Source organism: Arachis duranensis, chromosome 5 (genome assembly GCF_000817695.3).
Source record: "Arachis duranensis cultivar V14167 chromosome 5, aradu.V14167.gnm2.J7QH, whole genome shotgun sequence".
Lineage (NCBI taxonomy): Eukaryota > Viridiplantae > Streptophyta > Magnoliopsida > Fabales > Fabaceae > Arachis > Arachis duranensis.
Window position 1 is genome coordinate 96057118 of NC_029776.3, and position 25366 is coordinate 96082483.

A 25366-nucleotide genomic window follows, 5' to 3' on the forward strand; every position below is an offset into this window, starting at 1 on the left:
ACCGTAAGTTTTTTTTTCATATTTTAATCTAGTAAAATATTTTCAAAAAAAAAAGTAGATCCATAAAAAAATTACACCCAAAAAATATAATCCAAACGACTTAATCTAATCATTACATCAACCAAATTATTAAGTGATAACATAAGATCTTAAATACTAATAGAATAACACAAATTTTATCCGGTCAAAGTTTTAATCTTAAAATCACAAAAATTATAAGAGAAAATATAGGGGTAGTTAAAGACATAAAGATTGGAGTTGAGTTAAGAAAGAGCACCTGAGGCACACTCTTGTGTTTAGAAATGGTTATTTCATTAATGATTGGACTTTCCATAACTGAATTAGTACCCCATGATTTTGTGTAAGATCCTAATGGTGACCATGCAGCCAAATGGATTCTTTTCTGCTTGCAAAATTCTATGAGTTTCCTTGTTGCCATGATGGGCTCATTTCCACCTAAATTCAAAATTGAATATAGTCACATTATTATTATCAAAATGAAAAAAAAAAGAAATTATTCAATTTAAAATGGTGTGTTCTCATGTGTCTAAATTTTTAACTATTTGACACAAATAATCAAATATAAATGGTGGGCTCTATTCCTTTACCCCTCATTTTTTAAACAAATTAGACATAAATTTTATAGACACTATAAAATTTTTTTATTTAAAAATGTGTATTTATTTGATAAATTTAATCCCTTTTGGCAAGTGTTGCTATTGAATTTTCTTACTTGATTAACAGCAGGAGGAATAGTTGCATTTTCTAAGAGGTATGTGAATTTTTTAATGCCAAAGTTACTTACACCAATGGATCTGGCTAAGCCTAATCTTTGACATTCTTCCATGGCTTCCCATGTTCCTTTCATGTCAAAGGGAAGCAAATTCTCCTTTCTTATTTCAAGAACTCCATCAACTTCAGGTTTCAACCTCACTGGCATATGAATCAAGTAGAGGTCTAAATAGTCCAACCCAAGTTTCCTAATCAATTTGAAGAACAACTATACATTGGTGAGATTATATACAAAATATGATATATATATATATATATTTCAATTACTTTACTTACTTGAGTGTGGTCTTGAGTGCTGGAAGGACAAGGTCATGATAAGCATTGTTGCACCAAAGTTTGAAAGTGATGAAGGCTTCATGGCGGCTGTTTACGATTCCAAGCTCTAAGGCCTTGGCCAAAGCTATGCCTAGAGGCTCTTCAGTTCCATAAAGGAAAGCAGTGTCAAAGTGTGTGTAGCCAGCTTCAAAGGCATCAATGAAGATTTGGATGAGAGTTTGATGTGGTGGAAGAGGAGTTACTGAAGTTCCTAGACCTATCATTGGCATCTTATGCCCTGAGTTTAGCAACACTTCTGGGACCTTCTTTGCTTCTATATTCTCTTGTCTTGGAAATTGATTATTTGATTATAGTGAGTAAAAGGAGAGATTATATTTTTAAATGCAATTGGAGCAAGAGTATTTGTCTTGCTTTTTTATGTGAATTGTGGAGTAGTTACTCTATTTTATTTGTTTTTTCTTTTTAACGTTGACATAACCTAGAAGAAAGACTAATATAATATTCCATAGCGATCGCTATAAAAAAAGGTTGTGTCCTCATGTAATAATTTAGACTCTAATCAGTTGGTGTCAACTCAGATGCTACCAATAAAAAAGAGTTTATGGACAAAAGCATCAAGCTAAGGTCTTTTTATCACAATACTAAAGGCTTTGATATATCGAACTCTTCCATTCAAAAAAAAAAAATATTAAATACAAAACCATGCTATTAAGGACAAAAACACTGCCTTTTAATAGATCTAATAATACTCTCTGTACAATCATCCCAAATTTTTTTCATACAGTAATTCCCTAATGTTTCACCAACAGTCCATTTCTCCTCCCTCCATGGCTGGTCATGGACGATCAGACAGAAACCCGAATAAGCAAGAACACTCGAAACAAGAGAAAGACCTCCATAGGAGCATCAAAAAGGTAAGACAAGGTGATGAGGGATTCTCCAAAACTTCAGCTTTAATACCCATAATGGAGGTTTGGATGCAAAACCCAGACCAAGGCTAGAAAGGCAGATCATATGTGAGTATGGTGACTGGAGTCAACCAGGAGCTTGAAGGCTACCTGCTAGAGACAGATGAGGATGAAGATGACAAAATGAAAAATGATCAAGAAGTTTTTGAATAAGAGAAATCACATGAAGAGAAAGATGGAAAATAAAAGATAAACATCAAACTACACATAATAGTAGAGGATACGGGGGAGGGTTTACTCAACATTGTTATCCACGAGGAGGTAAACAAGAAACTTTGGAAATCATGGTGGAGGTCTCTGATAGTCAAACTTTTAGAAAAAAGGATTGGATATATTGCTATGAAGAGAAGAATCGAAGCTATGTGGAGCAGACTTGGGGAGCTTAAAGTCATTGACTTAGACAATAAATTTTACTTGGTAATTTTTTTTTTGCTCAAGATCATTCAGATTTCTCTCTTCTTGAAGGTCTTTGGAAGAAAATCACTATCTAACAATGAGACTTTGAGAGCCTAATTTTAATTCTTTATTAACCACCATATACAAAATCATAGTCTGGATAAGGTTGTCAGGACTTCCTATAAAATTTTATAATGAAAAAATGTTGTAAAAAATTGAAGACTTTATAGGAGGACTTGCAAAATTGATTACAACACATCTCATATGTGTAGAGAAAAGTTTGCTCACCTTTATGTAGAGATTGACCTCACTAAACCTCTAATGAAAAGATATATGATGGTAATTTGTTTCAAGTAGAATATGAAAAAATTTATCAGATTTGCTTTACATGTGGCAAAGCTAATCATAAGAAAAAGCATTGTGCAATTTGAAGAGAAAAAAATGAAACAACAAATTTTAATAGGGAAGAACCTAAAAAGGCTAAGATACGTAAATCTACAAAAGAGCATATTGGTGCTCACTAACAAGGTAAAAACATACTGAAAAAAATATGGATAAAAGAAAAAGAAAAGGCTATTATGGAACACAATAGCAACACATTTGGTCTATGGATGGTGGTCCAAAAGCCAAGAAGGTATAAGAAGGATAGAATTGGCCCAAGCAACACCGGCACTAAACATTGAAGAAGGTAGCATTGTAGAAGATCACACAGAAGCTAACAATAATGTAGAAAAGCTTACATCAACAACAGAAAAATGGAAAGAACAACAAGAATACTACATAGAAACAAGACAAAAGCCATTACACGAAGGCTTGGTTTGGTAAAATTTTTTGAAGAGGTGCTTGTCTTTCAAAAAGCACAAACACCTCGTGTTGTGTTTGGTAAATTAAAAAGTTTATGTGCTTGTACTTGGAACTTTTAAAAGTTAGGGGTGCTTTGGAAAGCACCTAAGGAGAAGATTTTTAAAGTTAGTTGGTACTTATCAAAATCAAAAAGTCTATAAAACCACATACATTAATTAATATCCAAATTTAATTATTACATTGAGTTAAATCTCAAAGTAATCCATGAACTTGCACTCTAGCCTTAAAGTGATCCCTGAAGTTAATAATTACTCAAATTTATTCCCGAAATCGTCCTCCGAGACTTATAGTAGTCCCTAAAATAATTTTCGTCCATCTTTTACCACTGAAAAGAAGTCATTTTGTATTTAAGAAAACCCTTTTGAGTCCCCTCCCCAATTAACCACGCACTATTCTTCTTCAACTGGGCCTCCAACCTCCAACCCAATCCCAACAACTACTCTCACACGCACCACTGTTATGCCGCCATAACTGACTCCCTTCTCTCTCACTCTCTTTTCTCCACCGCCCACCACCTCCTCCACCGCTCCAACAACCTCCCCGACTCCTTCATTTGCAAATTCATCATTGCTTTCGGCAATCATGGCGATATCAAGTTCGCCATTTACTGGTTCCACAAAGCCAAGAGCTTTTCACATGGCCGATACTTGTTATCCTGTAACGCTGTCTTGGGTGTTCAATTTTTAAAAGTTTATCTTTGACCAGGTTGTGGAGGAGGGTGTATTTGAGCTCGACGTGTTCACTTATACCACCATGATTAGGGGCTTCTACAAAATAGACATGATCCACAGTGCATTCAAGGTGTTCGATGAAATGTGCTATGCGCCCAATTCGATTACTTACAACACTTTGATTCACAGGTTTTGTAAGAACAGTGATATAGAGGGTGCCCAAAGGATTTTTGATAGAATAGTAAAAGTAGGGGGTCAGAGTTATAAGTCGGATGTGGTGACTTATACTACTTTGATTGATGGATATTCAAAGAAAGGTGAGTTCTGCGAAGCTTTAGAGTGTATGAAGGAGATGGTAAAACAGGGTTGTCATTCAAATGTGTTAATTTATAATGCGTTGATTGAAGGCCTTTGCTTGGGTGAGAATGTGTACGAGGCCATGAAGATGATGACTAGGATGCGATTGAATGGTTTAGAAGACAATGTTACCACAAACACCGGCATCATGAAGGGTTTTTGCATTGTGGGAAAGTCTGAAGAAGCTATCATGCATTTGAAGAAAATGGATGTCGTTTCAGTCCTCTCCAATGGCAAAGATGGCCAGAAAATTATTTTACGGACCACTATGAGTCCCGGAGGACAATTTTAGGGACGCATTTGAGTAATTATTAATATCAGGGATCACTTTGAGACTCGAGTGTAAGTTCAGGACTACTTTGAGATTTAACTCTATTACATTATTGTCTATTATAGTATTTTTAAATTTTAAAAGCTATTTTACCAAACACACTTGTTGTTGCTTGGCTTATTAAAAGTCATTTTTAATTTAGTTTACCAAACATAGATGGTACAACTTTTAAAAAGCTATCTTTTAAAAGTTAGTTTCTATAAGCTACTTTTGAAAAGTAAAATCTTTACCAAATCAATCTAACAAAACCACAACTAGACCTACACAACACAGAAACAATAACACCAGAAATACTAAGAAGAATACCAGTTAAAAAGAAAACAATAGACAAATCAACAAAAAAGTCACAAACAAAAATCAAACCATATTCATAGCACAAAGAGAAAACAAAGAAGATAGAATAGAGACTCAAAACAAAACTATGCAGCAACATAAAGAGAATTGGAAAAATAGAGTTGATGAGACACCTACTTCATATCATATGGAAATCAACCCGACCCCAAACATCTTCAAGCAACCTATCAATGATGAAGGAAAATCCCCTAACCCTGGAGACAACAATCAAAATATTAGAAATAATACGGAAATTAAAGTTTCAAAAGAAATAGCAAATCTAATTAAGGGAGTGAATTTCACTACACTTGATTTTGATGAGATAAATTCTCCTGAAACTACTAATATGCAGCTGAATTAACCTTTTTTTATGAGTTTTTTTATGAACATCTTATCTTGAAACATTAGAAGTGCGGCTAATAATGCATTTAGGCATACCTTTAAAGGTATTAAAAATCAGTACAAGCTTAATATAGCTATTTTATTAGAAACAAAAACAGTGGCAATAATGCTAGAGAGGTCATTAGAAAAGTCGAGGATGGTGAGGAAGGATGAAGCAGAGGCTTCAGCCGAAGCTGCAACCAAAGATGAGTATTCGGGCACCGAACTATTGGCTTTAGCGATCCAATGTCTGTAGATGAAAGACGGGTTCGGAAGTACTATAATCGGACACTTCCATCGTGCTATGAGCGGACAATTCCGAAAAAATGGTCTAGAATTGGGTCAATCACGTTTATTAGAAGTGGACAATAGAGTGGTTGTACCAGCCAAAACTCATCTATGTATTATTGTAACACCTGCTATCCTTGTGAGGGTTCGGGGCAGGGCTAAAAATGCGTACTCATGACAGCTTACAGAATACTTCAGGGCTGGAGTGAAGAGCCACAAAAGTACCAGTCAGAAACTGTAAAAAAAGGACCTGAAAACACAATCTATAAAGACTTCCCTTAACCATGCAGTGAGCGGTACTCCGTCAACAGAGTCGACAAAGCAGTCAACGATAGCCAACACCGATTTCGTTATCATATCTCTAGTCTTTCTTTTCTGTTACGGAACAAGTAGTAAAGTTACATGGTCCCTTCTGGTTGCTGTAGTTGTGGTTGTGGGCATTTGAAAGAGTTAAGGACATTAGTCCGCCACCTCATTCTAAACCCTCGGAGGTTTTTCCAGGTCCGAAGGAGTATCTTATGTAAGATTCTTGCACAAGGGATGAGAGCGAAGAAAGCGCATAGGGAATTTAGGATTTTCCAACTATATTATTGAAGATGCACAAGGTTTTTGTTGGTGGAATTTGGATTTGCTGGAACAACAATAACCTTGTTATTGATGTTATTGAGCAAAATCAACAACTTATGCATGTGAAAGTTGAATCCCAAGGGAAGCTAAGGAAGAATGATATGTTACGGTTATGTATGCAAGTCCTTAACCCAATAATAGAAGATTGTTCTGGCAAGTTATACAAAAACATCACTCACAATGTGAATGAACCTTAGCTCATTATTGGTATCAATGAGATAAAGGAACCTTCAGAGAAGAAAGGTAGTAGCCCAATTGATCTACAAGCTTGCAATTCTTTTTTGTCTTGGATTAATAGCTACAATTTCATTGATTTGGGGTTTACTAGCTTTAGATACACCTGAAAAGGTTCTCAATTGGACGACTATAATATAGTTTTAAAAAGACTTGATCAAGCTCTCTCAAACACGAATTGGAGATTATAACACCATAAGGCGGTGGTTAAAATCCTTTCAAGGACTAATTCGAATCATCACTTTTTATTCATAACCAAAAATGGCATCCCTCTCCAAAAGGAGGATAGGCCTTTTAGGTTTTAGCTTATGTGGTCTTATCATCCATATTTCAATAACTTTTTACAAGAACAGTGGGAGAACGGCAGCAATCTGAACAACACTTTGTCTATAGTTAGAGACAACCTCCAAATAAAGAAATTCTCAGTAATATTTTCAAGACTAAAAGAAGAATTTTCAACAAGATAGCCAGAATACAAAAATGCAATAGCTGTGGAAGCAATCCTTTCATAGATTAGTTGGAAGAGTCTTTTAATAAAGGATCTCAAAGAGATCCTAGATAAAGAAGAAACATTTTGGCTCCAAAAATTAAGAGAAAATTGGATGGTTGAAGGGGATAAAAATACTAAATTCTATCATAATAAAACTATCATTCAAAGAAGAAAGAATATGATTCACAAGTTAAGAAGCAATGATAGGGTCTGGATCGATGAAGAAGAACAACTCAAATATCTCATCATAAATTTCTTCAACAATCTTTATTGTGAAGAGGTACAAATCTCTCTTCTAACTCTTGATTATTTTTCATTACCTAAGCTGAACTCCTCAGTGTGTAGGACTATGGAAGCAATTCCAACTAAACCAGAGATTAGAGCAGTTTTTGGAATGGGATCCCTCAAAGCGCTTGGAGAGGAAGGATTTTCGGCTGTCTTTTTCAAGAATAATTGGAATCTGGTGAAGGAAAAGATGTGTGAGCTCATCAAAGAATGTTGGAGGAACCCTAGATCCATACAACAAGCCAACTCCACCCTTATTATTGCCCATATCCCCAAGACTCAGAATCTGGAATTCATCAACCAGTTCAGGCCCACAGCATTGTGCAATGTTAAATACAAAATTCTATCTAAGATTATTTTTCAACGGATCAAACCCTACCTCAATGAAAAGATTTCATCGCACCAATCCAGTTTTATTCTGGGCCGAAAGATTTAAGATAACATCCTAATTGCTAAAGAAGTGATGCACTCCATGAAGAAAATAAGAGGCAAGAAAGGTTACATGACCATAGAAATAGAAGTTGTTGAGTTAAGAATTGATTTGGTACCTTAAGATAATAAACATAATTAACTACTTCCTAATATAACTAACCATTACGATGAGTATTATAGGAATCAATCAAAGATGATATCAAGCCAAGTCAAAAAAGAACCTGCACAATCAAAACACCAAATAATATACTCCAAAATTAGATCATATTCATAATGAGCTGTTGTATTTGAACTTGAGAAACAAAGAAGAAAAGATCTTCTCCTTAATGCCAACAACCATAAGCATAATTGGTGAAATAGCTAGTTTTGTGAAAAATAATATTATATCAACCTTGAAGAAGAGTATATCAATTTCCATATAAGCAGAACGAAGACAAGGAATAAGGTAACTATTGAAGTAAAATCTGATTTGATACACAATCCTTTTTCTTTGTCATATTGAGTGTGTTCTTATTCTCTTGTGTCTAGAATTAAGATCAATTTGAAAGATAAAAAAAAGCAAAGAGAGAACTTCATACAAAAGCCAAAATTCAATCATTGTTTGAGTGTTTATATTAAAAAATATGCTGGTTAGAGTACATTTAGTTCTCCTTAACTAGGTTGGGTTATCACCTAGGTAATTTACTAAGCTTAGAATAACTTAGGTGGTTTACAAAAGTGTGAGTCTCTTGGAATATTTAGTGATTGTAATCTATCTTGATTATAGTAAAAATTCTACCATTGTTATGGTGGAAATTGGACGTAGGTTATCGTGGTCGAACCAGGATATATCAAGGTGTCACTCTTCTCCTTCTCTCTTTTCTTCACTGCTTCAATTCTATTCTGCACTTATGAGACAAAACCAGAAATAATCTCGTAAAACTAAATTTTTGCCTAACTTGTTTATTCAATTCTAAAAGCGGTTCCTTGATTCAACCTCCCTTCTCAACTCATTTGAAACCTTCTGAATTCAACAAAGATGAATAGAAAGGGTTTTCAAAATTTTCACCTCATGTTCGCTGACGATCTCCTCATTTTTTACCGAAATCACTACTCATAAATTAGATAAAAATAATGTTATTTTGGATGATTTTTGTAACGCATCAATCCTAAAGATCAATTCAGCAAAATCAACCATAGTTTTCTTTAAAAATATCGCATCTAACACCAAGCAAATATCACTAACAGGATAGAGTTCAAGGAAAATAATGCCCTGGGAAGATACTTAGGAGCTATTCTGAATAATAATAGAGAGGAAAAAGAGAACTTCAAAATAGTTATGGAAAGGGTAAATGGCAAACTAAAGAGCATTCGTGGCGAACCTACACGCAGATCCCGGCTGAGACCAGATATCGATGGTTTCAGATGCGGGCAGTAAGAACTCAATAATGTTGAATTAATTAACCATATTTGAATATAATATTTCCACTAACTAATGTTGTTGAATCACTTTGTACAATTGAAATTCATATGAGATACGGAACATAATCTCATGATTAGGAAGATCTATAACCACTGGGTAGCTAAACGAATTTAGCAGATGATGAGCGACGTTTGTAAGGAGCGCAACCACTTAACATCGTGGATTCGCTTAGCCATCAAGAAGGAACTAGAGGCCTATTTTAACGATGATGAGGGTTCAAGCGTAGCTATCTGACGAACGTTGCTAACAGGATTTTGCCTAGGTCGTCGAAGTATATGGATGGGTTGGCGACCTTCATGAAGACGAAGAGCATACTGATAAGAATTTTGTCATTGTTTATTTCTTTAGTAGTTACTTAAATTAGTTGGTTAATTTGTTCATTTATTTTATTGATTAATATATTAATTTGTAGTCTAATTCGTTGGACCGTGAGGCGACACTAACGGAGATCTTTAAATATACCCATACTTTGAATGCCAACAAAGAGAGATTTGCTGACAAGTGGTCTGCGGCCCATTATGTGAGTTTAAATTAATCCTAAGTTTTAAATTTATTTGGTTTAAAGTCAATTAACTGTTATCCTAATCATAATGTATGTGACACAAGAGGATTATATGCAGAGGTTGGAGCTCGCGACCCAGCAATCTTAGCCGCCTAGTGAGAACGACGAAGCCAGCTCCGAGACCTCAATGGTAGATCCTGATAGGGTTTGGCGCGAGACCGACACTAAACCTCACAAGAATCGCCGCTTCGGGTTGGGGTTGTTCTTTGCCAGTAGTCTCTGCTCCTCCTCGTTGGAGGCTTCCTCTACCACCAACTCTGCCGATCCTCAGAAAGTTGTCGACTTGAGGGGGGAGGTGTAGAAGCTAACATAGGAGCTTCACCAGCAAGCGGGGTAGTCTGAGCAAAGGTACAACAACCTTCTTGCACGGGTGAGAAGAGTCATTACTATCAGTTCGGACCTGATGGAGAAGTTGGAGTAGCTTCATTGGTTGCGAAAGCAGATGGAGGCGTACAACCAGCTGATGCCCGCTGGAGCCGGCAGCGCTTGAGGCAGCGGCACTACTGGTACCAGTGACAACGCTGCTAGTGGGGCACCGACGTGTGCACCTACTTCGCCGTCTGAGCAGGGGGACCACGACAATGATGACGATGATGATTACTGGAATCTGTAGGGGTTAAGGTTTTAGTTTTTTGTTTATCTACTTTATTGTACTCTACCTCTACCATTTATTTTTAATAATTTTTTTATTTCTGCTAATTTTAGATTTCTACTAACAATTTTGTTAACAAGACTTTTAATTTGACTATTAATTGTGGTTTAATTGTGCCCAAAAAAACTAAAAAAATTATTACCGTAGAATTTACCGTCAAATAAATCCGACGGTAACTTGGCGCCTAAACATGTGAAATGTCGCCAATGTTACCATTGGATTAATCCAACGATAATCATCAACTTAGTCTCGACAAATCCATTAAAAATACCGACAGTAATTAGCGTCGAACGAAAAAAATCCGTCAGTAATAAGTTTTTGACGACGTTTATACTGTCAACTCCAGGACAACAGTAAATTCGCCAATAAATTAATTACCGGCGAATTTATTTAATAAATCCAATGGTAAATCTAACAATATTCTACCTTTTTCTTGTAGCGAATCAAAATTAATTTTTTCTTTTAAAATATCCATATTCTCTATTTTTATCCTTTTTTAGATATCCGCAAGAATCATTATTATAGACCAACAAATTATAACCCATATGACATATCCTCTCCATACTCACTTAAAACTCGCGGATTTGAATCTCACTTCTAACTTTGAAAAAAAATCATCATTATAGTAATCATCTTAATGATTTTAATGATTTAAAAAATAAAAATCATAAAAGAATAAAAAATAATAGAAAACAAACAGTATTTGTTAAGAAAATTTTAAATTTAATTTAAAAATAAAAATAAAAAATAAAATATTTAAAACACAAATAAAATATTTTAAATTATATAAATAAAATTAAAACTTAATCGAAATATTAATCTTTATAATAATCAACCGAAACAATTCGCACGCATACATAGAAGGAAAAAAAAAAGTCATACAAACTCCGTTAGTTTAACGCAAAAAATTGTCTGAATAAGTTTTATATATAATTTAGTTTGAACATGTGTTACAAACTTACAGTAACAGAAAATTCTGCATCAATTATTGAAAGTTCATCCACAGAGATATTAAAACCTGCTTTGCAATTATAAGCAATAATATGTGTAGTTCGAATGACATTCTTGTTGGGGAATCACTAGTGGTTGTAATGGATACATTTTGCAGTTCCGGGAGATGAGTAATGCTGAAATACACCAATAATAAATTGTTATAACTATGAGGAAAATCCTTTTTTTTTTAAATTACTGTATCCCTAATATTAGTTATGAATTGATGTATCGTTGCTTTTTCAATTTACTAGTATGCCTAAAATAAATTTAATTTCTTAACGGTATAATACATATATACTTACTCAATGTCAATGTCTGTATTGTTTAAGGAGTTGGGTATGTAACCATTAAAACTATTGTATGACAAATTCCTGAAAAGTGAGCATCATCAAGAGAAAAAAAAATGTTACATATATACTTAATTTAGAAGGGACATTACATTATGTGATTATGATATATTAAGTGAAACTTACAGCACTCTAAGCAAAGGCAAGAAACCAAGAAATTCAGGAATGGGGCCTTCAATGGTGTTGTTATGCAAATCTCTGTAATTCGGAAAACATATATAGTTAGAAATAGAAGCATTTAGTTTATCAGTAATGTGCAGTTAATTAAGCAAAAACTTTACTTATCTTACATAATTTCAAGTGCATCCATTGACCTCATATCTGGAAGAATCCCATTAAGATCATAGCTACTAAGATTCCTATATATATGTTACAAACCCAGGGGGGCAAAAAAGGAAAAATAAAAAGGTCACAACAAAATCATCAGTAGCTTTTTCTTCTATATATATTTTTTCCAAACATTGATCAGGAAATTGGATAATAATAATAATAATAATAAATTGGGTAAAATATATTTAGACACATATTAAAATTATCATTAATAATAAAATTATTTAAGTTGATATATTTAACGCATTAAAAATATAAAAAAATTATCTTTTAAACAATTTTACTCAATTTTTTTTATAGTGCTCGTAAAATGTGGCTTTATTAAAACACATATTAACAAAATTTTAATAATAATTATATATGACTAACAATGGTTTTCCTTTAAAAAAATTAAAGAAAAAAACTTACAATGCTTTTACGCGAGGTTTAGGATCAGCAGTACATTGAATCCATTCCCAAGCGTATGGAAATGGAAGACAAGGGTCACCTTTCCATTCTGATAATGTTTTGAATGCCAATCGCAGTTGCCTCAATCCTTCCACTAAATCAACACCAAAAGAGAAATAACAGAAGCAAAAGATGAAAAGAAAAAGAAGGCGGGTTATTAATTAGGAGAAAAGAAAAGAGTAGAACTCATGAAAAACTATACCTATTGTTAGAATTTTATTAATGGGTGCAGTAATAAGAATATTGATTAAGAGAGAATAAAAATAAAAAATAATCCTTTCAATATATAAACATTTTAAAAGTTATATTTCCTATTAAAAGTAATTGTTTTTGTGTCTAAGTTTGGTTCTAATATGTCAAAAAATTAATTAATATTTATCTTAAAAAGTATATTTGACAATTTTGACATAAAAAAAAAGCAACAGAGAATTGGTAAAATAAATAAATAAACAACCTAACAAGATTGTTGAGTAGTCAAATTCTAGTTTTTTTTTTTTTTACTTAAAAAAAGACTATTTTAAGTTAATATTAATTAACTGCTATTAACAATTAATTCATCAATAGTCTCTACCAATAAAAGATAAAAAAAAATGTTATCAATAGTCATAACTACTCATAATAAATACGTATAATACTAACCATCTCTAGAGTCAGTTCCTTGAGCTAATGGTTCAATTCTATAAACTTCCGCAGCATTGATCAAAGGAGGAAGAGTTGAACCAGGACTTGCATGAAAATAAAGCGAATTCATACTACTATCTAATGAAATTGACATGTTAATGTGCACCTCTTCAACACTTCCAAAAGGAGGGATTATGGGCCTTGATGATGATGAGAATGGTCCATTATTTATTATTATAGTAATAGTAATTACTATAATTATTATTAGTATCTGATGTTGATTGAAGAAGTGAAGATATATTGTACTGAATTCCAAAGGTTGTGTTTGGGAGTGTGAATGCATTTTGGATTGCAGATTTTGGTGGTTGATCTTCCACTGTACTAATGTTGATGTCCAATGCCTCACTTTGGATGCTATATATAAACTCTTGATCACTATTTTTTGCAATCCAAATTCGATCATACACATCATCAGGGTACCTAAAAATGATTAACCAATTACTTAAATTAAGCATTAAACTCTGATGAATAATTTTTTTCTTGATATTCTTTTGTCAGAAATATAATTATTTATATAATTTTTTAATAGTTTAAATATTTGAGACAAATAATATTATAACATAGTATTAAAATTTTTATAATTTAAAAATTTAATGTTCAATTTTTAATGATCCAAAAGAAAAAATTTTAGTAGAAGATAAATAAAAGAAAGGAGAAAAAAATTTAAAGAAAAAAATCATACAAACTTGAAAAAACAAATCCTTATGTAAAATAATACATTAAAGATATAATCATTTATGTGTCTCCTTCAATCTACTTAAGTTTTTAAAAATAATAATTTCATAATATGTTTTACTATATTTTGATACCTAAAAGTAAAATTAAATTAAGATTTTATTTCTAATATAAGAATTCATCTATTGACAATTAGGACAGCAATATGTTAAAATTTCAAATCTGGCTAAAAACTAGAGAAAAATAATTAGCAGAGGTTAATTGGTTAATTAATTTAAGTCTTTTGTATATTCTATTTCGGCTCTAGATAATGACAAATTACAACTTGAAGTTTTCTCACTAATCCAACATTTATATATATGTATGAGTGAGCCGGTGCTTACCTATATCTAGTGTTAAGATGAAAATGCTCCTATAGCCTCTTCCCTTAAGTAATTTTTTGCTATTAGTTATTAATATCTAAGCAAGTATTAAGCCTTTGATTCAGGAATATTATTAACAAGGTGGGTTTGGACTAAGATCAAATAGCTAGACGACTATGAATTTCTTAGACTTGAATTTTAAAATAGAAACGGGGTTAAAACATATCAAGAAATTAGGCGAAATCGCAAATTCCTTAAGATCTAAAAAGCAAAGAGAGAAAAAAATTTTTGTGTCACTTAAAAACCAAAAAAATAATTCTAAACATATATATTTTATTAAAAAAAATCATAAATGAATATATATACCTGACAGTTTGATTTGCACCAAAAGCACGTCTACTAAGCAAAATCAAGGAATGATTTTGATGAAGATGGTTGTACATTTGAGGGTCCAAACCACGCACTTCAATTGATGAGATGAAAGGAATATGATTAGGGTTTGATTGGGAAACACAAACGTTGGTGTAGTTTCCCTTAGCAACATATATAGCTTCATAATCCACATGATCTGAAATTGATGTAATCACTGTTCCCCAATAATTACCATCAAATATAAGGTCAAACATAGGAGGAGAAAACTTGTTATCATAATTCCCATAGAAAAAACTTGCCCTAGTAAGGACCTTTTCTCCCTTTTGGACTTCAATTTCATAGCAATTCTTCTTCAAAGTGTGGAATGCCCTAAGGGTGCTGAATGTGCCTAACCCTAAAGAGACATTGAAGGATTGGCCATGTTCAATGTATGCATCATCTTGTGTCCATGTTATGTTGGTTTGTGGATCGGTGAAAGGTTCGGAGGATCCACAATTGATGCTCACAAAGGTTGTTAGAGAGAGTTTTGTGAACAATGGTATGGCTAGTACTATGGCTACAATTAGTGTATTTGGAGTGTATCCCATTATTGATGATAATTGTTCATTTCAACAAGAGGCTTAAGAAACTAATATAAGATTTTATGTCAACACATAACATGGCATTAAATTGAAAGGCTATTGCATAGTAGTCTTTTAAGTACATCTAAAAGCCAATAAATAAGTAAACACTGTAAACTTATACAGCCTAAATGCCATATATACATAAAGGATTAAAATGGAAGATAGCCTAGGAATGAAATAGAGCTCTTTTAAATGATTTATGTCTCATCCTTTTTTTTCAAAGAAAGAAATTTTAATAAAAAAAGTTTCATTTTATGGATGTGTGGTAAGTAATTTAAACTTTTAAAAACAATAGAGTTTGAACTATAGAAATGAAAAAAAAATTGTTAAAACTGTTTTTCTTTTTGTTAGACTACAGTTGAGTAGATTTATATTGCAAATGTATCAAATTTTTAGTAACCGTACTTAAATTTCGGTAAATAAAATAAATAAATAAATAAATATCCATGTTAATTAGGCTATCTTTTGTATATATGCGCCATATGTCTTCCTCCAATTTGTGGCATATTCAACTTTTATGTCAAATCAGACTCTGAAATCTAGAGGGTCCAATTGCAAATAAGCCACTAATTTGAAGGGTTTACAAATACATATGCCCCTTCTGATCGTGAATGAGTCACAAATCACGATTACAATTTACAAAGAATTTCTCACAGCCCATAAATCCAGCTACGTACATAACTTAGGCTTTTACTATAGAATTTCTCCTTTTTTTTTTTGAGTACGTGTGTTTTTAAAAAATTCAAGGTGTAACCGCGGATCTTATATAAAGGTGTAATACGTAAATTTTGATGTCAAGATGTCAAAGGATGGATCATAACCAAGTTGGGTTGATCTAGTGGTTAGCTCACTAGTCCGCTTAAGCAAGTGTTGGGGGTTCGAATTCTGTCTTGTGCATGCAGCAACCCATTGGCCAGCGACAAACCCTTAAATAGAGCTCAGTACCGCGACGGGTTAGTCCTTGACCTGTCGGGTTGGGGGATACCGTAGAAAACAAAAAAAAAGATCAGATCTTATATTTTTAGTTGCTTATAATTCACCGTTATGTTCAGGGGTAGACGCACATTGAATCGAATCGAATATGACTAAAATTTTGATCCTATCCGCATTAAAATTATCGGACGATTCATTCAACATCCGTAATTTTTAAGTTTGGATCCGATCCACACATTTGCAAATCGAATCGGATAGCGGATATATCCGCAAAATACAAAAATATTTTTAAAAGTTTATTTTTATTAAAAAATATCAATAAAATTCATTTTTTCTATTCTTATAAATATTTTTACTTTTAAAATAATATTAAACATACTTTTTTTAAATAATAAATTAAAATAATACAACATATATTATAATTATTAGTTAAAATAAAAATTTACTTATTTATTTCTTTATTTTTGCAGATAGGCGGATATGCGGATCGAATATATTGATATTTACACAAAATCTCTGATCCGATCCTATTAGTGTCTGATCCAATAGCCTTGTAGATTGGATTTATATCCGTAATTTTCGGATCAAATTCGGATAAACACCGCAGATATGCGGATCCAATCCGATCCGTGAACACCCCTAATTATGTTCATCACTTCACCATCAATTTACAACTCATATCGGTGGCTGAATCATCGCTTACCTCTTGTTTAAACAATGTCATTTTTAACTCAAGATTTCAAATTTAACCATGCAAATAACAACTAATTTTTGTGCTGTTAACCTCTCTTTTATTTCAACTTCTAGCCTTTCCTTTATAAATAGGATTCAATCTCCAGCTTCTCATGCACACAAACATTCTCTACTTTACTTTTTAGTTTCATTTTCTCCATCTTTCACAACAAAAAATTCCTTAAAAACCACCTCAAAACCAACTTCATATGCATATAGTTATTTTTTCATTATTCTCTGCACATCAACATTCCACATGTATAGCATCCTCTCGCCTCATACAACATCCTAATCACTCATACAACCATTCTCTTAAGCATTCAAGACCACCTATTAACACCCCACACCTCCATAATCAACTTTGAGGCACACTTTATGTGACCCAACTACCAAAACTTTCACCTTCTTCCCTCTTCTCATTTCTTCATCCTTGAGTTAATTAGTTTCTCATCTCATCTTGAATGACATAAAGAGTTGAAGAGTCTATACTTGCTCTTGAGAAACCAATGACCTAACAGGAGGTTTTCATGTGATTTTTAAGAACGATATAGATAATTTCCGGTATATATTCATTTTTTTTTCTAGTGTTGATGTTTGGATTTGTTTTAAATACATATTTGATGTTGCATGAATGATATCATTTCACTATAAGATGCACTTGAGGTTCCTTGTAAGGTAAAGATGACAAAATGACACTTCAATATACATTTTTAATTAAGACAATCAATCATCTATTTCACTATAGAGATTGATCTTTTCGAACTAAATTTTGAGAAGCTAAAAACACAAGAGGATTGATCCCTTACTCACAAAATCACATAATATCATGTTTTCATGTACCAAAATTTTCCCAGAACTTTGGGATGCATTTTATTAAATTACTCTTCCATCTTAACCCATAATAACAATAAAGAAATTTTGTGATCCACAAATTCAACTCAACAGAATACATAAATTTAATTAAAATTTTAGTTTTTAGATGTTCTTATCTTATCTTTTCTTTGCTTTTATCTTTCTTAAGTCAATGTTCTATATATATTTAATTTTACCTTCATAGTTTACAATTTAATTCAATCAATCAACAATCAATACTCTTAATTATATAGAATCAAAATCCATGGCTGATAATGCTGAAAGTGTTGAAACCAATGACGTAGTGGAGACCAATAATGCAACGCTCGTTATGCATGTTGCAAACACCTCCAACACCAAACTGTTGAATATCCCATTGGCAGAAAATCTTCATGAAAGCCATTTTGCTACACTTTCCATCTGCGGACAAGAATTACAAGACCAGTTAGATAAACAGGAGATTCCCCAACGATTTGCAACCCCTGAAGATAATGAAAACATCCAAAAAGAGACAAAGAAATATAAACAGTGGCGTGTCGATGATTACAATGTCACATCTTGGTTATTTGCATCTATTCATGCCTTCTTCGAACACAGAGTCATCAGATGCCACTTTGCACATGAGGTATGGAGTCGAATTCATACCTATTTAATGGTGACTTTGTTGAGACGGAGAAGACGGAGAAGACGAAGCGGTTGCCGCCAAAGAAGAGGGAAGGGGAAGATATAGAAGCGCTGAGTGGAGGAGGAAGCTAAGAGAAGGGTCTTCGTTGTGTCACTTGTCTGACTCGGGAGTTTTGGTGGGCACGCGTGCGGTTTATTTTGAAGAGAAAATCACTTCAACATATATCATTTATTGTAGTTTGAATATATCTTTTTTACGTCGAAACTATACACCCATCACACAACCTATTGTACGGTAATTATTCCCAATAAAGACACATTAGAAGGTTTTCTTTTAAAGAAAATAAAACTGAAACAACATACCCTGTTTAAATTATGAGAAGGAAACAATCAAAACATATACAATTATATAGCATAGACACGCGCTTCAATTCAAAATTTCACCTCTGCAACACAAACATCCCAACTGAAGGGAGATGAACAAAATTACAAAAATCAAATAACTCTTTTTAGAAAAATTTAATGAATAGCACTGGCAGCAAAATTTGCATAACTACTATGAGTGACAAGTCTCGTTTCATGCTTCCATTTCCTGAAGGTTCATCTCCCGACAGTAGTAGCGGCGGCGGCGGACTATTTGTTTCATCACCTGAGAAAAGTTGCGGTGGTGGCGGTGGCGGTGGCGGTTGAGTATCAAAGAGAAGTGGACACTTCATTCCTGAGAGACAATTGTTTGTCGTGCTAAAAGCAACAGAAACAGTTACAAATTAAACATTGTTTTTTACTAAAAATACTGTTCTACTTATCTGCACAGATCATAATTTTAAAAAATGAAGAGAATGTTACAACTTACTCAATTTCAATCTTAGTATTCTTTAGTGATGAAGGTATAGAACCATTGAATCTATTGTGAGACAAATTCCTGCACAAAATCATGGAGAAATTTTCATTCTAGTGCCAAAAAGCACGTGTTGCATTTTTTACAACATATTTTTATTTTATTTTATTTTGTTTTGGATCAACTTACACACTCACAACTCATGGATTAAGATATAAGACCATAAATAACTAATATACATGGAAAGAAAAAAAGAAAAAACTTATATGAATTAAACTTACAGTGTTTTGAGCTTAGGCAGTAGGCCTAGGAAATCAGGAATGGGGCCTTCTATGGTATTGTTGTGCAAATCACTGAGAATTAAACAAATTTAATTAATTTACTTAGTGTTTTACAAAATTATTTTTGTAGAAGATTTCAGAACAGAATTTAAAAAAAATGAATTTATGAGTGTCTTACATAGTTTCAAGTGCATCCATAGAGCTGAAATCAGGAAGCTCACCTCTCAGATCAAAACCACTGAGATACCTATTTGATTTTATCCAACACATTTATATGACAAATTAGTAAATATATATATAATTTATTTTGAAAATTTATTTGGAAGAAGTGCAATAATTATAATTTATTATTAGTTAACTTACAATGCAATCACCCTGGGTGTTGGATCAGTGGTACATTGTATCCAATCCCAGCTATATGGATATGGTAGACAAGGGTCTCCACTCCATTCCACAAGCACTTCAAATGCAAATTGCAGTTGTAACAAACCTTCCACTAATTAAATTCACAAGGGAAAAAAATGGCTAAAGTGAGAATAAATACAAGGTTTAGAAAATACTCAATATTTTTAACATATAATTTGACCACCCTACTGTTAATATCACACCTTGTTTTTCCAATTTACCCTGATGAATAGTTATAAATATAAAAATAATTTCATGTGTATACATTTTATATAAATATCTAATAATCCATTGACATATCAACAAAATAAAATCACTTAATTCAATGATTTCCACTATCAAAAACAAAAAATGCTATGGCCTATGCGTACAAAATATCGTCCATTAAATCCGTGGTTATTTTTAATATATATTTTATATTGATGACTAATTTTAGTATACATGTCGTGTAAATTCAAGTATTTAGTTAAATGATTATCAAAAATCTTTTTAGACAATAACAAAGTCTTATCCGATTAGGAAGAATTGATTAAATAACAGTTTCAGAAAAACCTACCATCTCTGCTATCTGTTCCTGCAGTCAAAGCATTAGAAATAGTATAAACCTCAAGAGCATTTATCAAAGGAGGAAGGGTAGAAGTCTGAGTAGCCTGAAGAACAAAAGAAGTGTCTGAAGAAGCAGTAACATTAGTAACATAAAGTTCCTTAACTTGTCCAAAAGGAGGAACAATAGGGGTTGAGAATTTGTTGTTGTCAATGTACATCTGAAAGGACCTGTTTCCAACTGCAGTTGGAATGAGTTCAGAGAAGTAAGTTGTGATGTAAACAGGGACTTGTTTCTTTGATGGGAGCCTGTTGATGAATTGAATGTAGTGATTGGTGCTTGTTGAGACAATGGCATTTTGGAGTGCAGATTCAGGTGGAACATCTTCTGATGTTGTCATGTCAATTCTTGAAAATTGATTATGGATCTCAGACAGCCCTATGCCATCTGCTGCTCTCCATATTCTGTCATACATGTCATCTGGGTACCTGTACAATATTGCAATGGATTCTCAATTTTCATCAACAAGCTAACAGAAGAATTTTAGATTTAACCGAAACACTAGAGTCGTTTTAACCGTTGATTTCAACTATAAAAAATATATTAATTGAAGTCAACTGTTAAAATTATTAGAAATTTTAGATACATTTAAAATTTTTTTCAAACTATAAACCCGTTTGATTTCAGAAAAATATTTTTTTATTATTATTATTTTCATAATATTTTTAACATAAAAATATTAAAAGTAAAAATAAAAATAAAAACATAAATTAAACACATCTTATATTACTATAAATTGGTCAACTTACTGTTTCTTTTACTCTCTGAATGAATTTTTAATTTTAAACGAATTTTGCATAAATTTAATAAGAAAAAAAATGTTATGTTCTATATTTGTTTATATATTTCCTCCAAGAATTGGTTGGCAATTTGAAATAATAAAAGCTTCATATGAGTTAAATGTTTTATAATTTCATTTAATTTTCAATTGGATCAGCATCTATTGAATTGTATAAAAAAATTTCATTTAACCTTAATACTTTAAACATTATTATTTTACATTTCTAAACTCTATGATGTACAAACATCTTTCAATCAAGGTTTCTTTAGTTTAAAAATTTTCAGACCAATTAAGCTCCTTTACTTTTTAAAACTTTTGTATGGTAAAGGCGTTTAATCACAAAACTTTTCCATTAGAATGATATGGTTGAAAAACGATTTTAGCTTATCAATTAAAAAAAATGCTTAAACGATAAGAGCCTAATTATATTCAAAGACTATATAGGTATCTAAAAAAAATTGGAAACTTGGGAAGTTAGATAGTTATTGAAATGCATAAAAAAATTGACAAAGTTATAAATGAACATTATCAACTGGCCGTAATTCAGAAAATTGTATGCAAATTCTAACAAATTATATTCTCAAGTATTAATGTATATATTAATTTGATTGCACCAAAAATAAGTACCAAAGCATAATGTATACATATATTAATTCTGAATACCTGATAGTTTGATTTCCACCAAAAGCATATCTCCATTGCAAAATCAAAGCATGATTGGAATCAACATGGCTATACATTTTTGGGTCCAAGCTACGTAGTTCAAGTGATGAAATGAAAGGAAGCATCTTAGGCATTGTTTGAGCAACACATATACTAGTAAAGTTTCCCTTAGTCACATATATAGCTTCATAATCAACATAGTAATAATTTGATGTATTAACAGTGGCCCAATAGTTTCCATCAAATTGAAGATCAAAGATTGGTTGTGAGAATTTGTCATCATAATTCCCATAGTAGAAGCTTGCTCTAGCAAGAACCTTTTCACCCTCTTGAACTTTGATGGAGTAGCAATGCTTCTTTCCATTTGGGAACACCCTAAGAGTGCTCAATGGATCATTGGAACCTAAATAGACTTGTTGAGGCACACCATGTTGGATGTATGAATCATCACCAACCCATCTTATGTTGTTTTGATCGGTGAAGGATTCGGAGGAGCCACAATCAATGCTAACAAATGTTGCATGTGATGAAGGGCTTAATTGTAATAGCACACAAAGTGCTATGAATAAATGAAGAGTACTTGTCATGGTGGATAGTTATGACTTATGCTTGTGAAAGTGGGTTTTTTTTTTATGTGATGGTATTTTGTGTTATGTTTTAGGCTTAGCAATGTTGTGATTATATATATAACAAACCGTTATACGTGCAACATAGTTTACTAACCTTAATTATTCATATGATTGCCATGCACGCAGCACGCCACATACGGTTGCATTTTATAGAGTTATTTATCCTATCTCTTCATATTTGACTAAGACTTAGATATATTATATGTTGAGTTAATTTTGCAGTAACCCTATTTATACTTGTGCAGTTAAGTAAGTACGAAGAGGTTGAATTTCATTTTATATATGTATTAATTTATTACCTAATAATAATTTCTTAAATAGAATTTAAATTTAAAAATAAAAAAATTAAAATGTTGTAAAATATACCAAAAACAAAAAATATCTGTATAATTGGGATGGAATTTTTATTTGAGCAGGGACTAGCAGATTTTGTGATTTGTAACTATCAATTAGTCATTATTAATATTTTTAATAGTGTGAGACCTTTTACTGATTAAGTGATTACCAAATTTTAATAAAAATGCTCCTCCTGAATTATTAGTCTTTCAAAAATGAAATTATCCATTTATACCAAATGAAAACATGAAATTATATATCTTGATCAAATCACATGATTTTTTCTTTTTTTTTTTTTCCTTTCTTTTTGGTGTAGAAAGAAAAGCATGTTAAACTAGACTTTGACAGATAAATGTGTATTAATTTTTGAATTCCCCAATGTTTTAGTTAAAAGAAAAAAAAAAGTGAAATTTAAATTCCTTTTTTTACGTTACAATTATTAACAAGAAATCATTATTACAATTTACAAGTGCATTGAAGATAAAATTAAAAAAACACTTCAATAAAAAATTTCTATTCTTGCTTCCTTAGCAAGTAACTTAATAACTAAAAATACAGATTAAACCAAACCCTTAAAAAAAATTCTTAAAATCTCTGCCTAGAATATCACATTCTTCTTCCCATGTAAACTCGGCAACAAGAGTTAAGTTGACTTGAGAATTGATAAACATCTATTAGTTGACTTAGAGCTTATAATATGATTACAAACAATTAAATAACATTGAGTGAATAACAATAGGAAAATATGAGATACCTTAAAGTCAAAAACCTTGTAATTAAACAAAGGTCATCAAGATTGAATTTGGAAAAAGAAATGTTTATCAACAGTTTTAGTTGATGAAGGACGTGCCGTGCCTAGTTGTGTCTCTCTGAAAGTCGCAAATAATAAAACATAGATCACCAGAATTATGAGTGGACTAAAAGCTGGAATTTTAGAGAAAGGGATTTGAAAAAATAGAAGTCAAATTATGTGTGACCTCTAACTACGGGAGTGCTAAATATTATTAGCTGGAAAAGCGCGTCAGACATAGAACATTTATATAAGTACTATTTGCTGTTCACATTTTCAATGGAAACATGTACTCATTTCAATGGAAACATGTACTTATGAATGTATATGAAGATTTTCATAATACTTTTTTGGTACATTAATATTCTAGTCCTTTAAGATCAATTTGGATTGCCATAGTTGCATCCAAATATAAAAAGTATCTTAATTGCCAAAATTAAAAAAAAATCGCCTAACCTGTACTATCTTTTTCTTTTTTTCAAGCCTAATCTGCACTGTCTAACTCGCGGACTTTTTAACTTGCTTATATATTTTTTTTAGACTAATATTTAGGTACCCAATATCTACCCTAGTTCACTTTTGTAATCAAGAAAAAGCACCCCAATGTCCAATAGCCCAACCCAGTTTTAGAGTCCATTCTCTCTCCCAATCTTAATTTCATTCATTTCAACTGCAACTCACTATCTCAACACTAATGTTCACTTGTCCACTTTCCAATGTCCAACATACCTCCTTCTCCAACTCTACTCACATGAAAGAAGCGCCCATGTACAATAAGCGAGATTAGATTGAATTTGGTTCAAAAATCACTAGCTTATCTAATTTTATTATTTTACTAATCTATAATGATGTCCTTTTGTCTAATAATAAAAAGATTTATTTATTCAAAACTAAAATTATTTATTTAAAAAAATAAAATTCACATCCTATTATTACATTTATCAATCAATAATTAAACTCTATTATTATTAGTATTAAGAGATGTACATTTTCACATTATTATCATAGAAATACATGATACTATGCAACATAAAATGTGTTGTCTGGATTTTGTGAGGTGAAAATTAAACTTAAAGTATTAATTTCAAGTAGAATGACAATTTTAATTGAATTCCAACGTTGAAGTAAAGTTAAAGTGTTTGCAACATGAAGCTTATATATTACTAGAGGAAAACTAAAATGGAACTTTGAAAAATAAATAAAAATCTCACATTCCCACTATCAGCATTTATATGGTCATTCTTAGGTTCGTTTGGTTTTTATTTTGAAATAGAAATACAAAAATAAAAATAAAAATAAAAAAATAAAAAATTATTTAACAAGGGAGTTAGAGTTAAAGATAAAAAAAATTTGGTTTTAGATATAGAAAAAGGATTCTGTTTAAAAGAAATTAAAAAAAAATCCACTCCAAAATGAAAAACATAACATTGGATAAGCGATAAAAAAAACTTTTAGTTAGTATTTATCCATTTTGTTATAGTTTTTGTTGGGATAAGTACTTTTTTCGACCCCAAGGTCTGGGTCGAAATCAAAATCGTTTCCGATCTTTTTTTTTATTAAAATCATCCTCAACGTTTAAAAACGCTTTAAAATCATCTTTTCCCGAATTTTTGGACTAAAATACCCTTATCATTATCATTCTCCTACCACCACCACCACCCTCCCTT

The 25366-nt window shown here is 31.9% G+C and overlaps 4 protein-coding genes across 4 annotated transcripts in view; 1 reads left to right on the plus strand and 3 right to left on the minus strand.

Moving 5' to 3' along the window:
- The window catches only part of LOC107490532 (methylecgonone reductase-like), a 6365-nt gene extending 5028 nt beyond the window's left edge, over positions 1 to 1337 (minus strand). Inside the window, exons 1-3 of the mRNA XM_052261835.1 lie at positions 1069 to 1337; positions 802 to 980; positions 349 to 456 (exon numbers count right to left, since the gene is read on the minus strand). Coding sequence (XP_052117795.1) covers positions 349 to 456; positions 802 to 980; positions 1069 to 1337 — 556 coding nt within the window. The remainder of the gene's footprint in view (positions 1 to 348; positions 457 to 801; positions 981 to 1068) is intronic.
- Positions 1338 to 3878: 2541 nt separating this feature from the next.
- Positions 3879 to 4616, plus strand: LOC107490469 (pentatricopeptide repeat-containing protein At1g05670, mitochondrial-like). Its single transcript, XM_016111252.1, has 2 exons — positions 3879 to 3953; positions 4002 to 4616. Exons 1-2 carry the CDS (start codon positions 3879 to 3881, stop codon positions 4614 to 4616), a joined length of 690 nt encoding a protein of 229 aa, XP_015966738.1.
- A 2726-nt stretch (positions 4617 to 7342) lies between these two features.
- On the minus strand, positions 7343 to 15195 carry LOC107490468 (probable LRR receptor-like serine/threonine-protein kinase At1g05700). Its single transcript, XM_052261836.1, has 9 exons — positions 14603 to 15195; positions 13393 to 13619; positions 13158 to 13277; positions 12480 to 12612; positions 12032 to 12100; positions 11868 to 11939; positions 11697 to 11765; positions 11420 to 11528; positions 7343 to 7579 (listed from the first exon to the last, which is right to left on the minus strand). Exons 1-9 carry the CDS (start codon positions 15193 to 15195, stop codon positions 7343 to 7345), a joined length of 1629 nt encoding a protein of 542 aa, XP_052117796.1.
- A 3617-nt stretch (positions 15196 to 18812) lies between these two features.
- LOC107490467 (uncharacterized protein At1g24485-like) lies at positions 18813 to 22531 on the minus strand. The gene is made up of 8 exons (XM_052261837.1): positions 21945 to 22531; positions 20453 to 20928; positions 19855 to 19987; positions 19670 to 19738; positions 19492 to 19563; positions 19226 to 19294; positions 18930 to 19113; positions 18813 to 18818 (listed from the first exon to the last, which is right to left on the minus strand). The coding sequence occupies exons 1-8, from the start codon at positions 22529 to 22531 to the stop codon at positions 18813 to 18815; spliced, it is 1596 nt and encodes a 531-aa protein (XP_052117797.1).
- Between the last annotated feature and the right edge of the window lie 2835 nt (positions 22532 to 25366).